Genomic DNA, 19,426 nt, shown 5'->3' on the forward strand with positions numbered 1-19,426 from the left:
ATATCTGATGATAAGCCTAATAAATGAAAGATCTTTGCATTCTTGGGCTGACATTTGGGATTGGGAATATTAATCCACACTACCTACCCCAGAAAATCCTGAAGGGAAATGGGAAAGTGAGCTGATGGGAAAGTAGCTGACTACACTGTACTACGTGTTGGCTCTCCCCATTTCCCTGCCTAGCTAACTGGATTTAGGATTGGACCAATTGGCCGGGCATGGTGGCTCACACCTGTAATCCTAGCACTTTGAAAGGCCAAGGTGGGAGGATCGTTTGAGCCCAGGAATTCAAGACCAGCTTGGGCAACATAGGGAAACCCCATCTCTACAAAAAATTAAAAAATTTGCCAGGTGTGATAGTGCATGGCTGTGGTCCCAGCTACTCAGGAGTCTGAGGCAGGAGGAACACTTGAGCCTGGGAGGTCCAGGCTGCAGTGAGCCATGATTGTGCCACTGCACTCCAGCCTGGTCAACACAGCAAGACCAAATCTTTAAAAAAAAAAAAAAAAAAAAAAAAAAAAAAAAGGATTGAGCCAGTTAAAACAAGCAAAAACCATCAGTGGTCTCTTTTGCATCCCCCAGTTAAAGACTTGGGGAATATGAAATCCTTGAATACTCAAGAGTTAAGTTCACTTTCATTTGTAGCTTTCTTAGTGTCTGTGCTTTTACTCAGTCAACTGATAGTTGAGATAATTTGGAATATATATACATATCTATCTAAAAAGTATAATTTTCCTGGTCCTAAACAAGAATATCAAGTCTGGCCAGGTGCAGTGGCTCATGCCTGTAACTGCAGCATTTTGGGAGGCCAGGGTGAGTGGATAACTTGAGATCAGGAGTTTGAGACCAGGCTGGCTAACATGGTGAAACCCTGTCTCTACTAAAAATACAAAAATTAGCCAGGCGTGGTGGCAGGTGCCTGTAATCCCAACTACTTGGGAGGCTGAGGCAGGAGAATCACCTGAGCCTGCAAGGCAGCGGTTGCAGCGAGCCAAGATCACACCACTGCACTCACTCCGGCCTGGACAACAGAGTGAGACCCTTTCCCCACACAGCCCCCGCCCCCCCCCCCCCACCCCACACACACACAAAAAAAGAATATCAAGTCTAAAAGAGAAAGGATTAAATCACATGTGTTGAAAGAATCTGGAATCTCCCTTTTTGGTTGCCATATTTCCAAGAGAAGAGGAGGAAAAAGGGCTCTACCTGCTTTTCATCATTATCCTGGATAATCTTGGAAGTCCATAGCCCAGGAATAAATTAGTGTTAGAAAACGGAGTATGTAGCAATGTTCTCCCTGAATCATAACATAAACCTGTTTGCCTGGTGTGTACACATTTCATTGTACCAAATAAGTACTTCTAAATTCTTTTTACATTTAACTGGTGCCATCCAGTAGCCAGAGCTTGCTTTAGACTAAGGTGACCTGCTTCTGTTGGAAGATTTACCTTAACTTCTCCAACAGAAGACCAACAAATGTGAATTGTTTCTGAAGTTGGATTAGGTCCTATGGATGACAGAAGATAGTCTGCTGACCTGCAGATGGACTTCAGGATCTATTTGCCTTTACCGGGCTTAACATTTGTTTTATCTTAGAGAAATACCTAAATTTAACACAACTGATTCTATCGTTTGTAATAGGGAAAGAAATAGAATATTCACTAGGCAGTTAATATTCTTAACTGTTTTGAATTATTACCCCCTTACAAATTCCTAAAGTGTGCCAGTGTCTTATTACAGCCATGAAAAATACAAGTTTAAAGGAATGATTCCTTTTTAAACTTTTTAATACTGTAGCTGTAAAAAGCTCATCTACAAATACATTGAATGCCACCAGTTGTGCATGGGGTTAAAAGTGGATGGGAAGCAGATTTCAACCAAATGTAAGAAACATATTCAAATGCATAAACTCGTCTGTCTGTGGAACTAGAGCAGGCCAGCTCAGGTAGCTCTAGGATTCTCTAATATTGCTCCAAGTGGGAAGTCGTGTTTACCTAGGCCTTGTGCAAAGAGAAACAGCAGGAACAGGGATGGAGGCTGTTGTGATTCTTGTGGGAGACAATGGCAAGACGGGTCCATCTGAAATGGAGATTTCATTTGGGAAAACAGGAAGTGTTGAAGAGTTGCATGAAGAAATAGGTATCAAATTATTTGGGATCAATAGTATACTTGACTCTGACACTTGACTCTTTCTTTCTTTCTGTACAGCCAGTGCGGATTTTCCGTATAATCCAGGACAAGGCCAAGCTATAAGAAATGGAGTCAACAGAAACTCGGCTATCATTGGAGGTAGGTGATGTCTAGAGGAGGCTTATATGGGGCTACTCAACTATGGAAAGTAATAGTTGTCAATAACATAGTAGTCTAGGACAAAAAGTTTTCTAGGTTTTTACATTATTCATTTTGCTGTTTAAAGATTATGACATATGATGTGAAGAAATATAGTAAATATAGCCGGGCACAGTGGCTCACCTCTGTTATCCTAGCACTTTGGGAGGCTGAGGTGGGCAGATCACCTGAGGTCAGGAATTCGAGACCAGCCTAGCCAACATGGCAAAACCCCACATCTACTAAAAATACAAAAATTAGCTGGGAGCTGGGCATGGTGGCTCATGCCTGTAGTCCCAGCTACTCGGGATACTGAGGCAGGAGAATTTCTTGAACCTGGGAGGCAGAGGTTGCGGTGAGCCGAGATCGCACTACTGCACTCCAGCCTGAGCAACAGAGTGAGACTCCATCTCAAAAAAGAAAGAAAGAAAGAAAGAAAGAATATAGTAAATGTAACCTGGCTACTTTTTAATGCTGGCTTGTAAAAAACAAATAGCAGTGGCAAGCTGGACGGACTCAGAAGAATTAAGTAGGTAGTAGTGACCACAGCCAGGACATTTCTTTATCCCCCTCGGATAATTTTCAGTCTTATCCTTTCGCATCCCAAATGGTCCAGGATAGCGTACTATAAAAAAATGAAAAGGAATGCTGGGTGCAGTGGCTTACGCCTGTAATCCCAGCACTTCGGGAGGCCGAGGCAGGTGGATCATTTGAGGTCAGGAGTTCAAGACCAGCCTGGCCAACATGGTGAAACCCCATCTCTAAAAATACAAAAGTTAGCCAGGCGTGGTGGCGCATTCCTGTAATCCCAGCTACTCGGGAGCCTGAGACAAGAGAATTGCTTGAGCCTGGGAGGTAGAGGTTGCAGTGAGCTGAGATCACACCACTGTATTCCAGTCTAGGTGACAGATTGAGACCTTTCTCAAAAAAAAAAAAAAAAAAAAAAAACGAAAAGGGAAATGCCAGTCTGATTTCAGTTATCATAATAAAAATTATCAGAAAATCACTGGAGGTCATTATTTTAAGTGAAATAAGCTAGGCACAAAAAGACAAATATTGCATGTTCTCACTGATACACAGGAGTTAAAAGATTTACACACATGGAGGTAGAAAGAAAAACACATAACAGAGATTGGGAAAGTTGAGCAGGAGGAGGAAGGAGAATGAAGAGAAGTGGGTTACAGGGTGCAAACATACAGTAAGAAAGATAAAAGGAACAAATGCAGGGTTTGCTAGCAGGGTAGGATGACTATATCTAACAAAAATGTATTGTACTTGGTTGATGAACCCCTAAATACTATGACTTGACCACTATTCCTTATATACGTGTAACAAATTTTCTCATGTACCCCATACATTTGCACAATTAAAATAATAAAAACTAAAAATGTATCAGAAGATTAACAAGCTGTAGCATCTAAAATATTCCAGTGTTTTCTTCTCACCGTGGACAGCTACATAATAATTTGACTCTCCTCGGATAGCCACTGAGCCTCATGCGTAGATCAATATTGACATCCCTGTTACCATTAAGATCCCAATCCTCACTGTTTTTTGCTTTTTTAAACGAACTTAATTGAAGTATAATATGCATCTATAAGTGTAACAACTCCATAACTTTTATTTATTTATTTTTCTTGAGACAGATCTCACTTTCTGTTGCCCAGGCTGGAGTGCAGTGGCGTGATCTCAGTTCACTGCAATCTCCGCCTCCCGGGTTCAAGCGATTCTCCTGCCTCAGCCTCCTGAGTAGCTGGAACTACAGGCATGCATCACCATGCCTGGCTAATTTTTGTATTTTTAGTAGAGACGGGATTGTACCATGTTGGCCAGGCTGGTCTCCAACTCCTGACCTCAAGTGATCCACTCGCCTCAGCCTCCCAAAGTGCTGGGATTATAGGTGTGAGCCACCGTGCCCGGCCCCAATCTTTTTTATAGTTTGTGGTTGGTTTGTCCTATCTAAAAAGTCTGCCTACCCAAAGGTTTTGAAGATTTTCAGCTTTCTTCTAGAAGTTGTATCACTTTATCATTTGCCATCAGGTCTTTAATCACTTCGAGTTAATGTTTATAAATGGTGTGAGAGAAGAGTCAAAGTCAGTATTTTCCAAATGAATATCTAGTTATTCCAAGACCATTTGTTGAAAAAAAAAAAAAACTATACTTTTCCTCAATTGAATTTTCTTGGCACTTTTGTTAAAGCAACTGACCATATGTGTGTGTGTGTGTCTATTTTCTGGGCTTTTTGTTTTGTTGGTCTATATATATCTTTCCTTAGCCAATATCATGCTTGCTTTATTGTTGTATCTTTTTTTGTTGAGATGGGAGTCTTGCTCTGTTGCCAGGCTGGAGTACAGTGGCACGATCTCGGCTCATGCAACCTCCGACTCCCTGGCTCAAGCGATTCTCCTGCCTCAACCTCCCGAGTAGCTGTGATTACAGGCACGCACCACCATGTCCAGCTAATTTTTGTATTTTTAGTAGAGACAGGGTTTCACCATGTTGGCCAGGATGGTCTCAATCTCCTGACCTTGTGATCTACCCACCTCGGCCTGCAAAACTGGTAGGATTACAGGTGTGAGCCATAGCTCCCGGTCTGTTGTATCTTTATACTAAGTCTTGAAATAAACAATGTAAGTTCGCTAATCCCGGCCAGGCACGATGGCGCACGCCTGTAATCCCAGCACTTTGAGAGGCCAAGACAGGTTCATTAGAACATCTTAACGATATTTAGTATTTCTGTCTTTACATGGTGTATCTATACGTTTATTTGTCTCATCAGTTTCTCTCAGCAACGTATTGTGGTTTTCAATGCGAAGTCTTGAACAGCTTTTGAATTTGTGCAATTATTACTATTTCATTAATTTCATTTTCTAAGTGTCTCTCTCTGGCATATAAAAGTATAATTGATCTTTTATATCAGCCTTGCCTTCTGTGACCTTGCTAAATTTGCTGTTAGTTCTAATAACTTTTTTTGTATATTCCTCAGAATTGTCTACCTAGACAAGCATTTTATCTGAGAATAATGAGATTTTTTTTACTTGTTTCTTTCCAGTCTATATCCTTTTGTTGTTTCATTGCACCGGGTAGGATTTTCAGTACAAAAGTGAATAAATATTGAGATTTGACAATTTTGCATTGTTCCCTATGTTAGGGGAATGTGTTTGATCTTTCACTATGAAATAGGATATTGGCCGTAGGTTTCCAACAGATGTCCTTTATCAGATTGAGAAAGTTTCTTCTACTCATAGTTTACTGAAAGCTGTATGATGAATGGGTATTGGAAGTTTTCCAAATGCTTGTTCCACATCTATTTAGATGATCATATTGTTTTACCCCTTATTTGCTCAATGTGGTAAATCACATTGCTTTATTTTTTAATGTTAAACCAAACTTGCATTCCTAGGATTAACACTATCATAATACATGATCTTTTTTACATATTGCTGGGTTTGATTTGCTAAAATTCTATTTAAAAGAATATTGTGGCCGGGCGTAGCGGCTCACGCCTATAATCCCAGCACTTTGGGAGGCTGAGGCAGGTGGATTACCTGAGGTCAGGAGTTCAGGACCAGCCTAGCCAACACGGTGAAACCCCGTCTCTACTAAAAATATAAAAATTAGCTGGGCGTACTGGTGGGCGCCTGTAAGCCCAGCTACTCGGGAGGCTGAGACAGGAGAATTGCTTGAACCTGGGAGGCTGAGGTTACAGTAAGCCCAGATCGTGCCATTGGACTCCAGCCTGAGCAACAAGAGTGAAACTCCGTCTCAAAAAAATATATATATATTTTTTAATATATATATATTTATATATTTATATATATATTTATATATTTATATATATATTTATATATTTTTATATATATATTTATATATATATATTGCTCCATAGTTTTCTTGTAACATTTTTCTGGTTTTAGTATCAGGATAATGCTGGTCTCATAAAATGAATTGAGTAGTGTTTTCTCCTCCTATGTTTTAAGAAAGATGTGTAGGATTGGTCTAATATCATTAGGTAATGCTTGTTAGTAGTATTGTTCGAGTCTTTTAAATTTTTGTTGATTTTCTGTTCAATTGTTCTATCAGTTACTGACAGAACAGTGTTAAAATCTCCAACTATAATTGCAAATTGGTCTAATTCTCCTACCAGTTCTGGCCGTTTTTGCTTCATTTATTTTGTACTTAGGTTAGGTTTATACACATTACGAACATTATGTCTTCCTGATGAATTCACCCTTTTGTCATTATGAAATGTTCTTCATTTCTACTGACAACCTTGTCCTTTGTCTCATATTAATGTAGCTATTCCAGCTTATGATTATTGTTTGCATATCTTTTCCCACCCTTTTACTTTTGACCTGTATTTAAAGTTCATGTCTTGTAGACATCATATAGTAGGCATCTTTTTTATCCACTGTCTCTACTTTTTAATTGGAGTGTTTAGATCAGTTATATTTACTTCTGTTTTATCTAATCTGTATTATTTCATCCAGTATTTTTTTCTTTTTCCTTTTTTTTTTTTTTTCAGACAGAGTGCCCCCCTCTCACACAAGCTGGAGTGCAGTGGCATGATCTTGGCTCACTGCAGCCTCCGCCTCCCAGGTTCAAGCTATTCTCACGCCTCAGCCTCTTGGGTAGCTGGGATCACAGGAGCGTGCCACCATGCCTGGCTGATTTTTGTACTTTTAGTATAAAAGACCGGGTTTCACCATGTTGGCCAGGCTGGTCTTAAACTCCTGACCTCAAGTAATCCGCCCGCCTCAGCCTCCCGAAGTGCTGGGATTACAGGCGCGAGCCACTGCTCATTTCAGACATTGTGTGTTTCACCTCTACAAGTTTCACTTTGTCTCATTTTTTTCCCCCTCATTTTGATCATGTTTTCCTTTAAACCCCTGTGCAGGTTTCTAATAGCTATTGTACTATCCTTATCTGCTCATTCCATGCTCTGTCCTTTCTGGCTCTCCTTCTAATTGACTGATGTTTCTTCTGGTCAAGTGACATTTTCCTGCATTTTTTTTCTCTGAATTATTTTTCTCTGCAGCTTGACGTTATTTAGACGTGTTTTTAGATGTGTTTTAAAGCTTTTTCAGGACAGAGCTAGAGTAGTCTTTATTCTAGGCCTATTTTAGCAAACACCTTTAGCATGACCATTCTGTCAACTGTATTAAATGCTCTGATTGTTCAATGAGGTCTCTTCAGTGTGGTTGTTGGAATATAAACATCTCCCAGCCCTCCGTGAGCTCTGGTTTTTTGCCTGGCCTGTGGACTTTTATTCTGTACATGCGCATGTTAGTATTATTCGGCCACAAATTCAGAGAGACTTATGTGCAGATTATTAGGGTTCTTTCTATACATAGCTCTCTCGCGCGCCTGCTCTATCTATCTATCTCCCCTCTCCATTCAGGGAAACCACTGTGCTTTCTTGTGCTGCCCCTCCCTACACTGCTGTCCAAAAATCGCTGCCAGCCAGAAAACTAGGAAAAATGTAGGATTCCTCCTTTTTGTTTCTGTTCTCAGACATCATGGTTCCGTTCTGCCTGTTTACTAATGTCTGTAGACTGTCATTTCATAGACTGTGTCCAGTATTTTAGTTACTTTTGGCTGGAAGACAAGTTACTCCTGTTTTTCCTGTTACTCCTTCATGGACAAAAACAGAAATCTTACTTCATTTTTGTTATCTTTGTTGTTTTGGAGTTTGTGTTTTATATGGGAGAGGGCTGTGTCTGACGGAGCTGTAGTGACGTGGGGACAGTGTTGGAGGGACTCCCAAGCCCTGTCTAACCTCTCGTGCTTCTCCTTTCTCCGTCAGGCGTCATTGCTGTGGTGATTTTCACCATCCTGTGCACCCTGGTCTTCCTGATCCGGTACATGTTCCGCCACAAGGGCACCTACCATACCAACGAGGCAAAGGGGGCGGAGTCGGCAGAGAGCGCGGACGCCGCCATCATGAACAACGACCCCAACTTCACAGAGACCATTGATGAAAGCAAAAAGGAATGGCTCATTTGAGGGGTGGCTACTTGGCTATGGGATAGGGAGGAGGGAATTACTAGGGAGGAGAGAAAGGGACAAAAGCACCCTGCTTCATACTCTTGAGCACATCCTTAAAATATCAGCACAAGTTGGGGGAGGCAGGCAATGGAATATTCTTGAGACTGATCACAAAAAAAAAAAAAAACCTTTTTAATATTTCTTTATAGCTGAGTTTTCCCTTCTGTATCAAAACAAAATAATACAAAAAATGCTTTTAGAGTTTAAGCAATGGTTGAAATTTGTAGGTAATATCTGTCTTATTTTGTGTGTGTTTAGAGACCCGTGGTAACAGGGCAAGTTTTCTACGTTTTTAAGAGCCCTTAGAACGTGGGTATTTTTTTCTTGAGAAAAGCTAATGCACCTACATATGGCCCCCAACATTCTCTTCCTTTTGCTTCTAGTCAACCTTAATGGGCTGTTACAGTAACTAGTTCATGTTTATATACTATTTCCTTTGATGTCCTATAAGTTGGAAAAGAAGGGGGCAAAGAGAACCTATTATTTGCCAGTTTTTAAGCAGAGCTCAATCTATGCCAGCTCTCTGGCATCTGGGGTTCCTGACTGATACCAGCAGTTGAAGGAAGAGAGTGCATGGCACCTGGTGTGTAACGACACAATCAGCACAACTGGAGAGAGGCATTAAAGAACCAGGGAAGGTAGTTTATATTGGGGTTGTCGGTTTGATTTTTCATTGAATTCTACAAGCTAATATTGTTCCACGTATGTAGTCTTAGACCAATAGCTGTAACTATCAGCTGCAATACCATGGTGACCAGCTGTTACAACAGATTTTTTTCCTGTTTTATCTGAAACATATTGGATTTACATATGTATAAGCGCCTCAATGGGGAATTAGAGCCAGATGTTATGATTTGTTTGCTCTTTTTCTTTTATAGTTGTAGCAAAAATATGGATAATTCCTAGTGAATGCATAAATTAGGTTGCGCTTCTTATTTTGCTTTAAATCTCTGGTAGTTTTTCCACCCCTGTGACAGAATCCTAATAGACAGTGTCCTGTAAATGGACACAACACAATGAAGTCAAGTTATTATTGCTGTTACTCTGGATGATGTGGAAAACACTGCCATATTTTAAATCAACTACTCCACGTGTTTTTCCATCCAATCACACTGCTGTGATTCAGGGATCTTCTAAGACGGACACATTTGAACCTCAAGTTCGTCACAAACCTGGTACCTGTTGCTTCCCAGAGGATGGACAAGTGTAATCACACCTCTTAGTTTAATCTGAAACCTTGACCCAGTTATTTAACAAATACCTCATTGATTATATTTAAAAGTAATACACTTCCTGTAAACAAATGGGGACAATGCATCCAAAAAATCTTTTTAAACAGATTACACAAAAATTATTTCCAGAAAGGCTACCATTTATGATCATTATATTTCAAGCCTCTTATACTTAATAAGCACTTTCTAAAAAATCTTGACATCCCACCATTCTGAGGAATTCAATATGATCACTTTTTCCTTCTTTGCCTGGGAGAGGTTAAGAGGAGGTTTCGAAGGTATGAAGGTATAGATGCTATTGTTCTGATGGCCCGGCTGAATAAAATGGAAATTCTAGTTTGTTAGAATTATGCATTCTTTTTCAAGATTCTCAGTGTGCCTAACTTATTGGAGCACATCAGTTTCTTGGGTAATGGAAAACATTACCTAGAGTTGCCAGTGGCACATTACACCAGTACACAGCACATTCCAAAGGAGACATTGGACCAGTTAATTCCCATACAAGTCAAGGTAACAGAACAAAAGGGAATCCTGATGCCCTTTTACCATTGCTGGCTGAGCTCAGGCACTGTCATGGACACCCTTAATTTTAAAAGGTTTTAATCATTCTTCTATAAAATACATTTAAAATGGAAAAATACTTAATATCACTAAATATCAGAACAATGTAACATTTACAAATGACATATTGAAAGCAAAGGCTGTTTTATTTAGCCAAGATGATTACCATTAGGAGTTACTTTATGTATTGTTTTATGTATTGTTGAAAGCAAATTTTAAACATGATGTTTTAGAAGTGTTTCTGATTTTTAAACCTGGTTTACAGGTATTACTTCTGCACTTACCAAATAATGCCAGATGGAAATTTATTATTTCTTGCAATTCCCGTGATAGCTCTGTTCTTTATGCATTGTCTCAACACTTTCCCTTTTTTCCCAAAATGAGTAGAGAATTAAAGCCACCCAAAACAGCTTCTGCTACTAAAATGTTCTCATCCTTTCTCCTCCCTCTCCTTTTCCTGCCACAAAAGGTGAAAAATGAGATCCAATCCTCTCACCAAAATTTCAAACCTAGGACACTGGAATGACTGCAGGGATCAGTGGTTCTCCCATATCACCATCAATTAAGACATATAGGACACTGTCTTCCTTCAAGAGGGTTACAATGTGGCCATCAGACAGGAAACCAAAAGGTGGATAAAGTATTAAGTAACTAAGTGCCAAATAAATGCTGGAAATCGTGACCTCTCCTTGGGATTATGGGTGTAACAAAAATCCCTACATCTGTTTATGAAGGCCATATCCAGTACATTTTAAATGGTAAATAATCTATTTATGTGAAGAAAAAGAATTAAGTCTTTCTTCCAACTCTCTCCCTGGATAGCCTAGCACAGTGCAGCCTCGATAACCATGACATTCCTGCCCAAGCTCTCAGTGCCTAATCCTGCTTTGTCATTCACATCTCACAAAACCTTGACATCTTACATTCCAATACATTATCAAGCAAGCACAAGTATGCTGGTAGTAGCCTCTTTAAATAATATGTATAGACAACAACAAAAAAAAATAGACTTTTAAAGTTTCAGGGAAAGTTGGTGGCTGATTTAAAGTTGTGCAGGAAACATCTTCTGTGTATGAAGCAAATATCGATGTTTTGAAAAGCTAGGAGATGACTTTGAATGAATGCAAGGTTAGTGAGATCCTAAGCTCTCAAAATAGCATATTCCCTAGAGCTCAAGAAAGCTGGTCCAGGAGGTTGAAAAAGCTATTTTGTTGTTAAATTATTTTCTGGCCCTTCTTAATATTTAAAAATGTATTTCCCCTTGTGGCTTTCAACCACCTGCTCAAAAAGAGACTTGTTACATGGAAGTTTTCATTAAAGAGCTGAAAACAAGAATTTAGAGAGCCTTTCCTAGAAAATGTCCTACTGCCCTGCATTTGACAAACAAGCATCCTTTACTAACAAGAGCAGGAATTCAGAGGCACAAGAAAAAGCATTGGCATGAGCCAAAGAGTCTATCTTAATGTTACTTTTGAACATCTGCTGAGCAGCCACCATATGCAGGCTGAGAGCTGGGCACAGGCGAAGCCATTGGAAGCACTTCAGGAACAAGCACACAGCTGTGGGACTTGAACATGCAAGTGTTCAGGTTGTGTCAAGAAGCTTTTCTTTCCTTCTCTGATGGAATCTGTTCTTTTCTATCCTACTTTTTTCTCTCTTCCTCTCCTCACCACATTATACTCTGCTCTTACACAGTGAACGTTTTAATGGCCCATTTATGTCTCATGCCTCCAAACAACACTGAATTTGAAACCCCCCATTTTTTCTTTTCACCACCCTGTTGAGCAATTTTCCCAAAAAAAGGGCAGCAATTATTAAATTGAATTCAAGTAAGCCAGCCAAAGATAGGTCCTAAATTGCTAGTCCCAGTAGAACCACCTGATCCTAAACCAGTGCGAAACAAACAGTAACAATGTCCCCAGCTGACTTCAGCTAAGAACCAATGGCTCCTACCCCCCCCCCATTTTTTTGTTGTTTTTTGTTTTGTTTTGAGACGGAGTCTTGCTCTGTCCCCCAGGCTGGAGTGCACTGGCGCAATCTCGGGCTCACTGCAACCTCCTCCTCCTCCCACATTGAGGCAATTCTCCTGCCTCAGCCTCCCAAGTAGCTGGGATTACAGGCACCCGCCATCACACCCAGCTAGTTTTTTTTTTTTTTTTTTTGTATTATTAGTAGAAGCCAGGTTTCACCATGTTGGCCAGGGTGGTCTCGAACTCCTGACCTCAAGTGATCCGTCCACCTCGGCCTTGCAAATTGCTGGGATTACAGGTGTGAGCCACCGTGCCGAGCCAGCCCCATTTTTTAAATGATGTTTTGGTTAAGAGTAGACCATGAGAATTAGCTGACAGCATCCCCTTTCTCTCTCCCTGCCTTGGTGGGACCCTCCCTGTGTGACCTTGGTCAAGTCCTCGAACTTTTGTCCCATATTTAAGATGGAGCTGTTTTACCTACTTCATAAGACAGTTGCGAGGTGCCATTGATTCTTGACTGCAAAATACCTTGAAACCCTTATATAAAGACTGAAGTCAACGGAGCCTAGTGGAAGACTTACTTTGTGGCTTGTGGTTGAAAGTCACATCAAAAGACAAATGTGGCCACGTTCAGGAATTGGAGACTTACTGGCATGGCTCTACAGCTGCTCAGTTATTAATCATGCAGACTAACCTGTCAACACTGGGAGATGCAACATGGCAAAAGGACAGAGAAATTAGAATTTTTTGTGCAGAAAGCCCTAAATTCCCACCTGAATGTAACTTACAGTTCCCTTACCTACTCTTACACATGCCCTCAAACATGCTAGATTGGCTTATACATAGGCCAACACAAAATACAAACGTGACGTGTTCATGTAGCCCAGTGGCTCTATGCCTATTCTCCATGTACCCTGCATGGTAGTGCTGGAAACTTTAAAGTACATTTCTTTCACAGCAGTATTTTTTTTCATAAGTGGCATATAAATCTCATTCAATGAAATGGGGAAATCACGTTGAGAAGTTGGTTTATCATCTCCCATTGAGCAAAGACTGGCAGGAGATAATAAAAATAAATATGGGCACACATGTATTAATATACAGCACGCATTTACAAGTTTATTTTCCAGATAAAATTGTGCTATAAGAACAGCTCTACCAAGACAGTCTGCACCATTTCCAAGTCTCAGTTAATTTACAGCAACTGCTGCTTTCGGAGATGGCTGTGAAAATATGGAAGTTCCTCTCAAGTAGGCCAAGAAACAGTTCTAGATTTTACTAAGTTTTATTTTGTCAGGTTTTTAAAATTTTTTCAGTGAGCATGGTGACTGCAGAGGTTAGCGCTGTGAAAAGCTGGGCTAAATATTCTTTCTGTAACGTCAAATAGGATTCCATCCCTGTGAAATAACACAAAATTTCACTCTCTAAAAGCAACAGCATGTAAACTAGAATGAAAGAAGGAAATTATGTACGTATGCCTAATATTCTTTGTGAATGTCTTTCATTTAACTAAAATTATATTAGAAACCAGATTAATAAAAAATTCAAAATAGTTTTAATTATCCTAAAAGCGATTCTTCGTGTTTTGTACCACTTGTCTCTCTTAAGAGCAATTTTCAACCTTCAGCAAAAATTAAGTTCCAAGCACTGAAATATAAGCCTACTGAGAATATCGTCTTTCCACAAGCTGTGGAGATATAGTCACTCCTAAAAGGTCTGATTTGGGTATGTCCATGGTTAACCTCCTACCACAAATAGCTCCCCGTTAAAAGAGGAGTTTTTCTTAAAGTGGCTTAGTAGACATTGACTTTGGTTAGTTTACACCCATCTTGATAAAATGTGGTTCGAGTTCAGTTATCTCCAGAATATATTCTGATCCTTATTTGGAATGAAGGAGTAACACTGGATAGTGGGCACATGGATCCAAGCCAGGGAACTAGACAGCAAGGACTCGGCATGCATCGGAGGTGCAAAGCTTCCTAAATGCACTCCGTGTGCTTTTAGAGCTAAGTTATTACTCTCACTTGCTAATTGTTCTGCAGTGAGCAGCTCTATGCAAACCACCCCTGCAAAGCCAAGGAAGCTGAGAGGCTAAAGAAAGAGGCTGAGAATTCCAATTCCTCAGAAAGAAACATTTCATAGGGAATTATAAACAGAGGCCATGTCTCAGGCAGCCACTACTAGACAGATGATGAATGCCTGCACTGTTACCCCCCATGCCCCCCACACCCTGGACCCAGGGCTTATCCACCATAGGGAAAGGGTCTACAGACTTTAAGAAGGGATGTGTAAGACAATTGCTTAAGGGTAGGGTTTACAGTAAGTATGTAACATCAGAGTTGTTTTGACCTAAGGGTGGGATTTATGGTTAAGTACATGCCTTTACATAAGGAATCACAGAGAAAATAAAAACCTTAGAGGCATTCCTGGAGGAACTGGAGTTAATCAGAACTCAACATAGCAGATTCACATTCAAGATGAAGTTGCTTTAGCCTCCACACTGGTCTTCAATGACCATGACTATTGGGAAGCCATTTCCTTTTAATCAATTCTCAGTGAGGCATCTAAACGTATACCAAATAAATGCGAATTCCAGTTAAAAGCCCAAGTCCTCTGTTCTTCAGCAATCCCCAAGGCCAATCAATAGCAATTGCACTGCAGTATGTTCAGAAAGCATCAAGCATCAAAAAGATTGGTCATGAATGCTTCGCGAATGTGATCCAACAGGTACAGAGAGAATGTCATAAAGTCCCTTGAGAAAAGAAAATCTGCACCATAAAAGTTCTTAACAAATTTTAAAAAAAAGAGTCAGCAAGTTGAGGGTTTAACATCGCCAACAAAAGGTTTTGGCCAAAATATGCTGACTTCCTTTCTCTGTCCCAGCAACAATAAACTCTGTATACATACATATGTTCCAGGACGATAGCAACTTTCTTTTGTACGAATAAAGGCCCTTCATATCCATGGGTTCCACATGCAGATTCAACTGACCTCAGATCAAAAATAGTCAAAAAAGTTGAAATTAACAATGCAAAAAAATACAAATTAAAAGAGTACAAGTGATTCTCAATTTATGATGGAATTGGTTACATGCTGATAAACACATCATAAATTGAAAATATTGTAAGCAGAAGTGTGTTTTCCACTTAAGATATTTTTTATTTACCCTGGGTTTATCTGGGTCATAGCCCCATCCAAGTCAAGAAATATATTGATTGTGTATCACTTTTACATCATCATAAAATCAAGAAACCATAAGCCAAACCATCATAAATCAGGGACCTTCTGTATAACTACTATATACATAGCATTTACATTGTATCAGGTATTATAAGTAACTAGAGATTAAATTATATGGGAGGATGTATCTAGGTTATATGCAAATATGTACCATTTTATATAAGGGACGTGAGCATCCATGGATTTTGGTATCTGCAGGGAGTCCTGGAACCAATTCCCCATGGATACTGAAGGACAATTGTATTTGTTTAATTAATGGGTGCGGGGGAGCAGAGAAGGGTAGGAGAGGAGGTTATAGGAAACTTATGGTCTTTGCAACTGGCAGACCAAGAGACTGCCTCTGGTGCCTATGCCACCAGGGCCCTGGGTTTCAAGCAGGAAGTTGTACTGAAGAAAATATGTCTAGTTTTACACTTTGCCAGTTACGACATGGCATAACAGACAACAAAGTATAGAAAAGATGAAATAACTGTGCTATTTTTCAAGAAGGGGTTCATGTCCTCCCAAATTAACTCAGGTACAAAAGCTAACTCTTTAAAGAAAGTATTATGTGAGTAACCATTAGCATGTGTTTACCTTTTTTTGGTCACTTTGAAAACCATGAGCTGAATAATCCCTGCATCTGAAGATTTTGTTCTACCAGCAACTCCCTCTTGTTCAAACACACCCAACATGCTACAAAGGACCACTGCTCAAAGCAGTTTTGCCACAAAAAAATGCAAGTTTTCTTTTCTCATCATGTTTTCATGATCTTTCTTTCCATTCATCTTACTTCATCTTCTGGATAGATGGTAAGTAAATAAGTCTCTGGGGACAGGAACTAAACTCTATGCCAAGTCTTCACCAAAAGAAAATAACAAATAGCTTATCTTTTTCAGTTCTCTGACCTAACATGAGAAAGTCATTTCTTTTAAAAATATAAATGTAAAATTATAAGATTTAAATTAAAACCTGACAGGTGAAACTCAGAGATGAACTTATTTTGTATTCACAAATTGAAATTTGGAAGATAAAATTCTTAAGTCTAGGAAGGCTAAAATGGGATACAGGGGCAACCTTTTAAGTCATGAAAGATGTAGAGAGGGAAAGTGCAAGCTTGCTCCCTAAGACCTCAGGGCAAGGAGCAACCTTTGAAGCCAGAAAGAAGGCACATTTAGGACAAATAAAGGAAAAAAACACTCCAAAGAGCACCTAGTATGATTTGTTGCAGGTTAAAAAAAATTAAATACAGACTTTTTATATATAAATATATATATATAAGCATGCATATATCTTCCCAAAATGACTGAGATTATTTCAATAATTACCCTAACATATGGATTTCAAAGGGGAATCAAGACTATGGAATTCATTTCATAAATATTTATGGAGTATCCCCTACGTGCTTGGCACCATTCAAGACTCTAGGAATTGACTAGAAAACAAGACAGGCGCATCCCTTCCAGTTAAAATTCCAGTTAACAGGAACAGAAAACCAAATACCACAGTTTCACTTATAAGTAGGAGCTAAATGATGAGAACATATGGACACACAGAGGGGAACAACACACACTGGGTACCTTTAGAGAGTGGAGGGTGGGAGGAGGGAGAGGATCAGGAAAAATAACTAATGGGTACTAGGCTTAATACCTGGGTGATGAAATAATCTGTACAACAAACCTCCATGACACAAGTTTATCCATGTAACAAACCTGCACGTGTACCCCTGAACTTAAAATATAAGTCAAAAGGATTTGCTGGCAAGATGACCGAATAGGCACAGCTCCGGTCTGCAGCTCCCAGTGAGATCAAAGCAGAAGACGGGTGATTTTTGCATTTCCAACTGCAATTCCAACTGAGGTACCCGGTTCATCTCATTGGGACTGGTTGGACAGTGAGTGCAGCCCACAGAGGGTGAGCCAGAGCAGGGTGTGGCATCGCCTCACCCGGGAAGCACAAGGGGTGGGGGATCTCCCTCCCCCAGCCAAGGGAAGCCATAAGAGGCTATACTGGGAGGAATGGTGCACTCTGGCCCAGATACTGTGCTTTTCCCACGATCTTCACAACTGGCAGACCAGGAGATTCTCTCTGGTTCCTAAGCCACCAGGGCCCTGTGTTTCAAGCACAAAACTGGGCAGCCATTTGGGCAGACACCAAGCTAGTTGCAGTTTTTTGTTTGTTTGTTTTGTTTTTCATATGCCAGTGGCACCTGGAACACCAGTGAGACAGAACCATTAACTCCCCCGGAAATGGGGCTAAAGACAAGGAGCCAAGTAGTCTGGCTCAGCAGGTCCCACCCCCATGGAACCCAGCAAGCTAAGGTCCACTGGCTTGAAATTCTCGCTGCTAACACATCAGTCTGAGGTTGACCTGGGACGCTCAAGCTTGGTGGTGGGAGGGGCGTCCACCATTGCTGAAGCTTGAGTAGGCAGCTTTATCCTCACAGTGTAAAAAAAGTCACCGGAAAGTTTGAACTGGGTGGAGCCCACTGTGGCTCAGCAAGTCCGTTGCAGCCAGACTGCCTCTCTAATTCCTTCTCTCTGGGCAGGGCATCTCTGAAAAAAAGGCAGCAGCCCCAGTCAGGGACTTACAGATAAAACCCCCATCTCCCTGGAACAGAGCACCCGGGGGAAAGGGAAGCTGTGGGCACAGCTTCGGCAGACTTAAATGTCCCTGACTGACAGCTCTAAAGAGAGCAGTGGATCTCCCAGCACAGTGTTCAAGCTCTGCTAAGGGACAGGCTGCCTCCTCAAGTGGGTCCCTGACACTTATGTATCCTGACTGGGAGACACCTCCCAGTAGGGGCCGACAGACACTTCATACAGGAGTGCTCTGGCTGGCATCTGGAGGGTGCCCCTCTGGGACAAAGCTTCCAGAGGAAGGAACAGGCAGCAGTCTTTGCTGTTCTGCAGCCTCCACTGGTGATACCCAGGCAAACAGGGTCTGGAGTGGACCTCCAGCAAACTGCAGCAGACCTGCAGTAGAGGGGCCTGACTGTTAGAAGGAAAACTAACAAACAGAAGGAATAGTATCAACATCAACAAAAAGGATGTCTACTCAAGAGACCCCATCCGAAGGTCACCAACATCAAAGACGAAAGGTAGATAAATCTTCGAAGATGGAGAGAAACCAGCATAAAAAGGCTGAAAATTCAAAAAACAAGAACGCCTCTTCTCCAAAGGATCACAGCTCCTCGCCAGCAAAGGAAAAAAAGTGGATGGAGAATAAATTTGACGAATTGACAGAAGTAGGCTTCAGAAGGTGGGCAACAACAAATTCCTCCGAGCTAAAGGAGCAAGTTCTAACCCAATGCAAGGAAGCTAAGAACCTTGAACAAAGGTTAGACGAATTGCTAACTAGAATAACCAGTTTAGAGAAGAACATAAATGACCTGATGGAGCTGAAAAACACAACACAAGAGCTTTGTGAAGCACACACAAGTATCAATAGCCGAATCGATCAAGCAAAAGAAAGGATATCAGAGATTGAAGGTCAACTCAATAAAATTAAGTGAGAAGACAAGATGAGAGAAAAAAGAGTGAAAAGAAATGAATAAAGCCTCCAAGAAATATGGGACTATGTGAAAAGACCAAACCTACTGAGAGGTGACAGCATGCTGGCAGTCCTCACAGCCCTCGCTTGCTCTCAGCACCTCCTCTGCCTGGGCTCCCACTTTGGCGGCACTTGAGGAGCCCTTCAGCCCACCGCTGCACTGTGGGAGCCCCTTTCTGGGCTGGCCAAACCCGGAGCCGGCTCCCTCAGCTTGCAGGGAGGTGTGGAGGGAGAGGTGCAAGCGGGAACCGGGGCTGCACATGGCGCTTGCAGGCCAGCTGGAGTTCTGGGTGGGCGTGGGCTTGGTGGCCCCGCACTTGGAGCAGCCAGCCGGCCCTGCCGCCCCGGGCAATGAGGGGCTTAGCACCCGGGCCAGCAGCTGCGGAGGGTATACTGGGTCCCCCAGCAGAGCCAGCCCACCAGCGCTGCGCTCGATTTCTCACTGGGCCTTAGCTGCCTTCCTGTGGGGCAGGGCTCAGGACCTGCAGCCTGCCATGCCTGAGCCTCCCACCCCCT

At 41.2% G+C, this 19,426-nt stretch overlaps 1 protein-coding gene across 1 annotated transcript in view; it reads left to right on the forward strand.

Annotated features, from left to right (window-relative positions):
- CNTNAP2 (contactin associated protein 2) overlaps positions 1 to 13,709 on the forward strand; it is a 2,300,337-nt gene extending 2,286,628 nt beyond the window's left edge. The window contains exons 23-24 of the mRNA XM_063815738.1: positions 2,209 to 2,289; positions 8,135 to 13,709. Coding sequence (XP_063671808.1) covers positions 2,209 to 2,289; positions 8,135 to 8,334 — 281 coding nt within the window. The 3' untranslated portion in view covers positions 8,335 to 13,709. The remainder of the gene's footprint in view (positions 1 to 2,208; positions 2,290 to 8,134) is intronic.
- Positions 13,710 to 19,426: the final 5,717 nt, after the last annotated feature.

This window comes from Pan troglodytes, chromosome 6, assembly GCF_028858775.2.
Source record: "Pan troglodytes isolate AG18354 chromosome 6, NHGRI_mPanTro3-v2.0_pri, whole genome shotgun sequence".
In the NCBI taxonomy this organism is placed as follows: Eukaryota; Metazoa; Chordata; class Mammalia; order Primates; family Hominidae; genus Pan; species Pan troglodytes.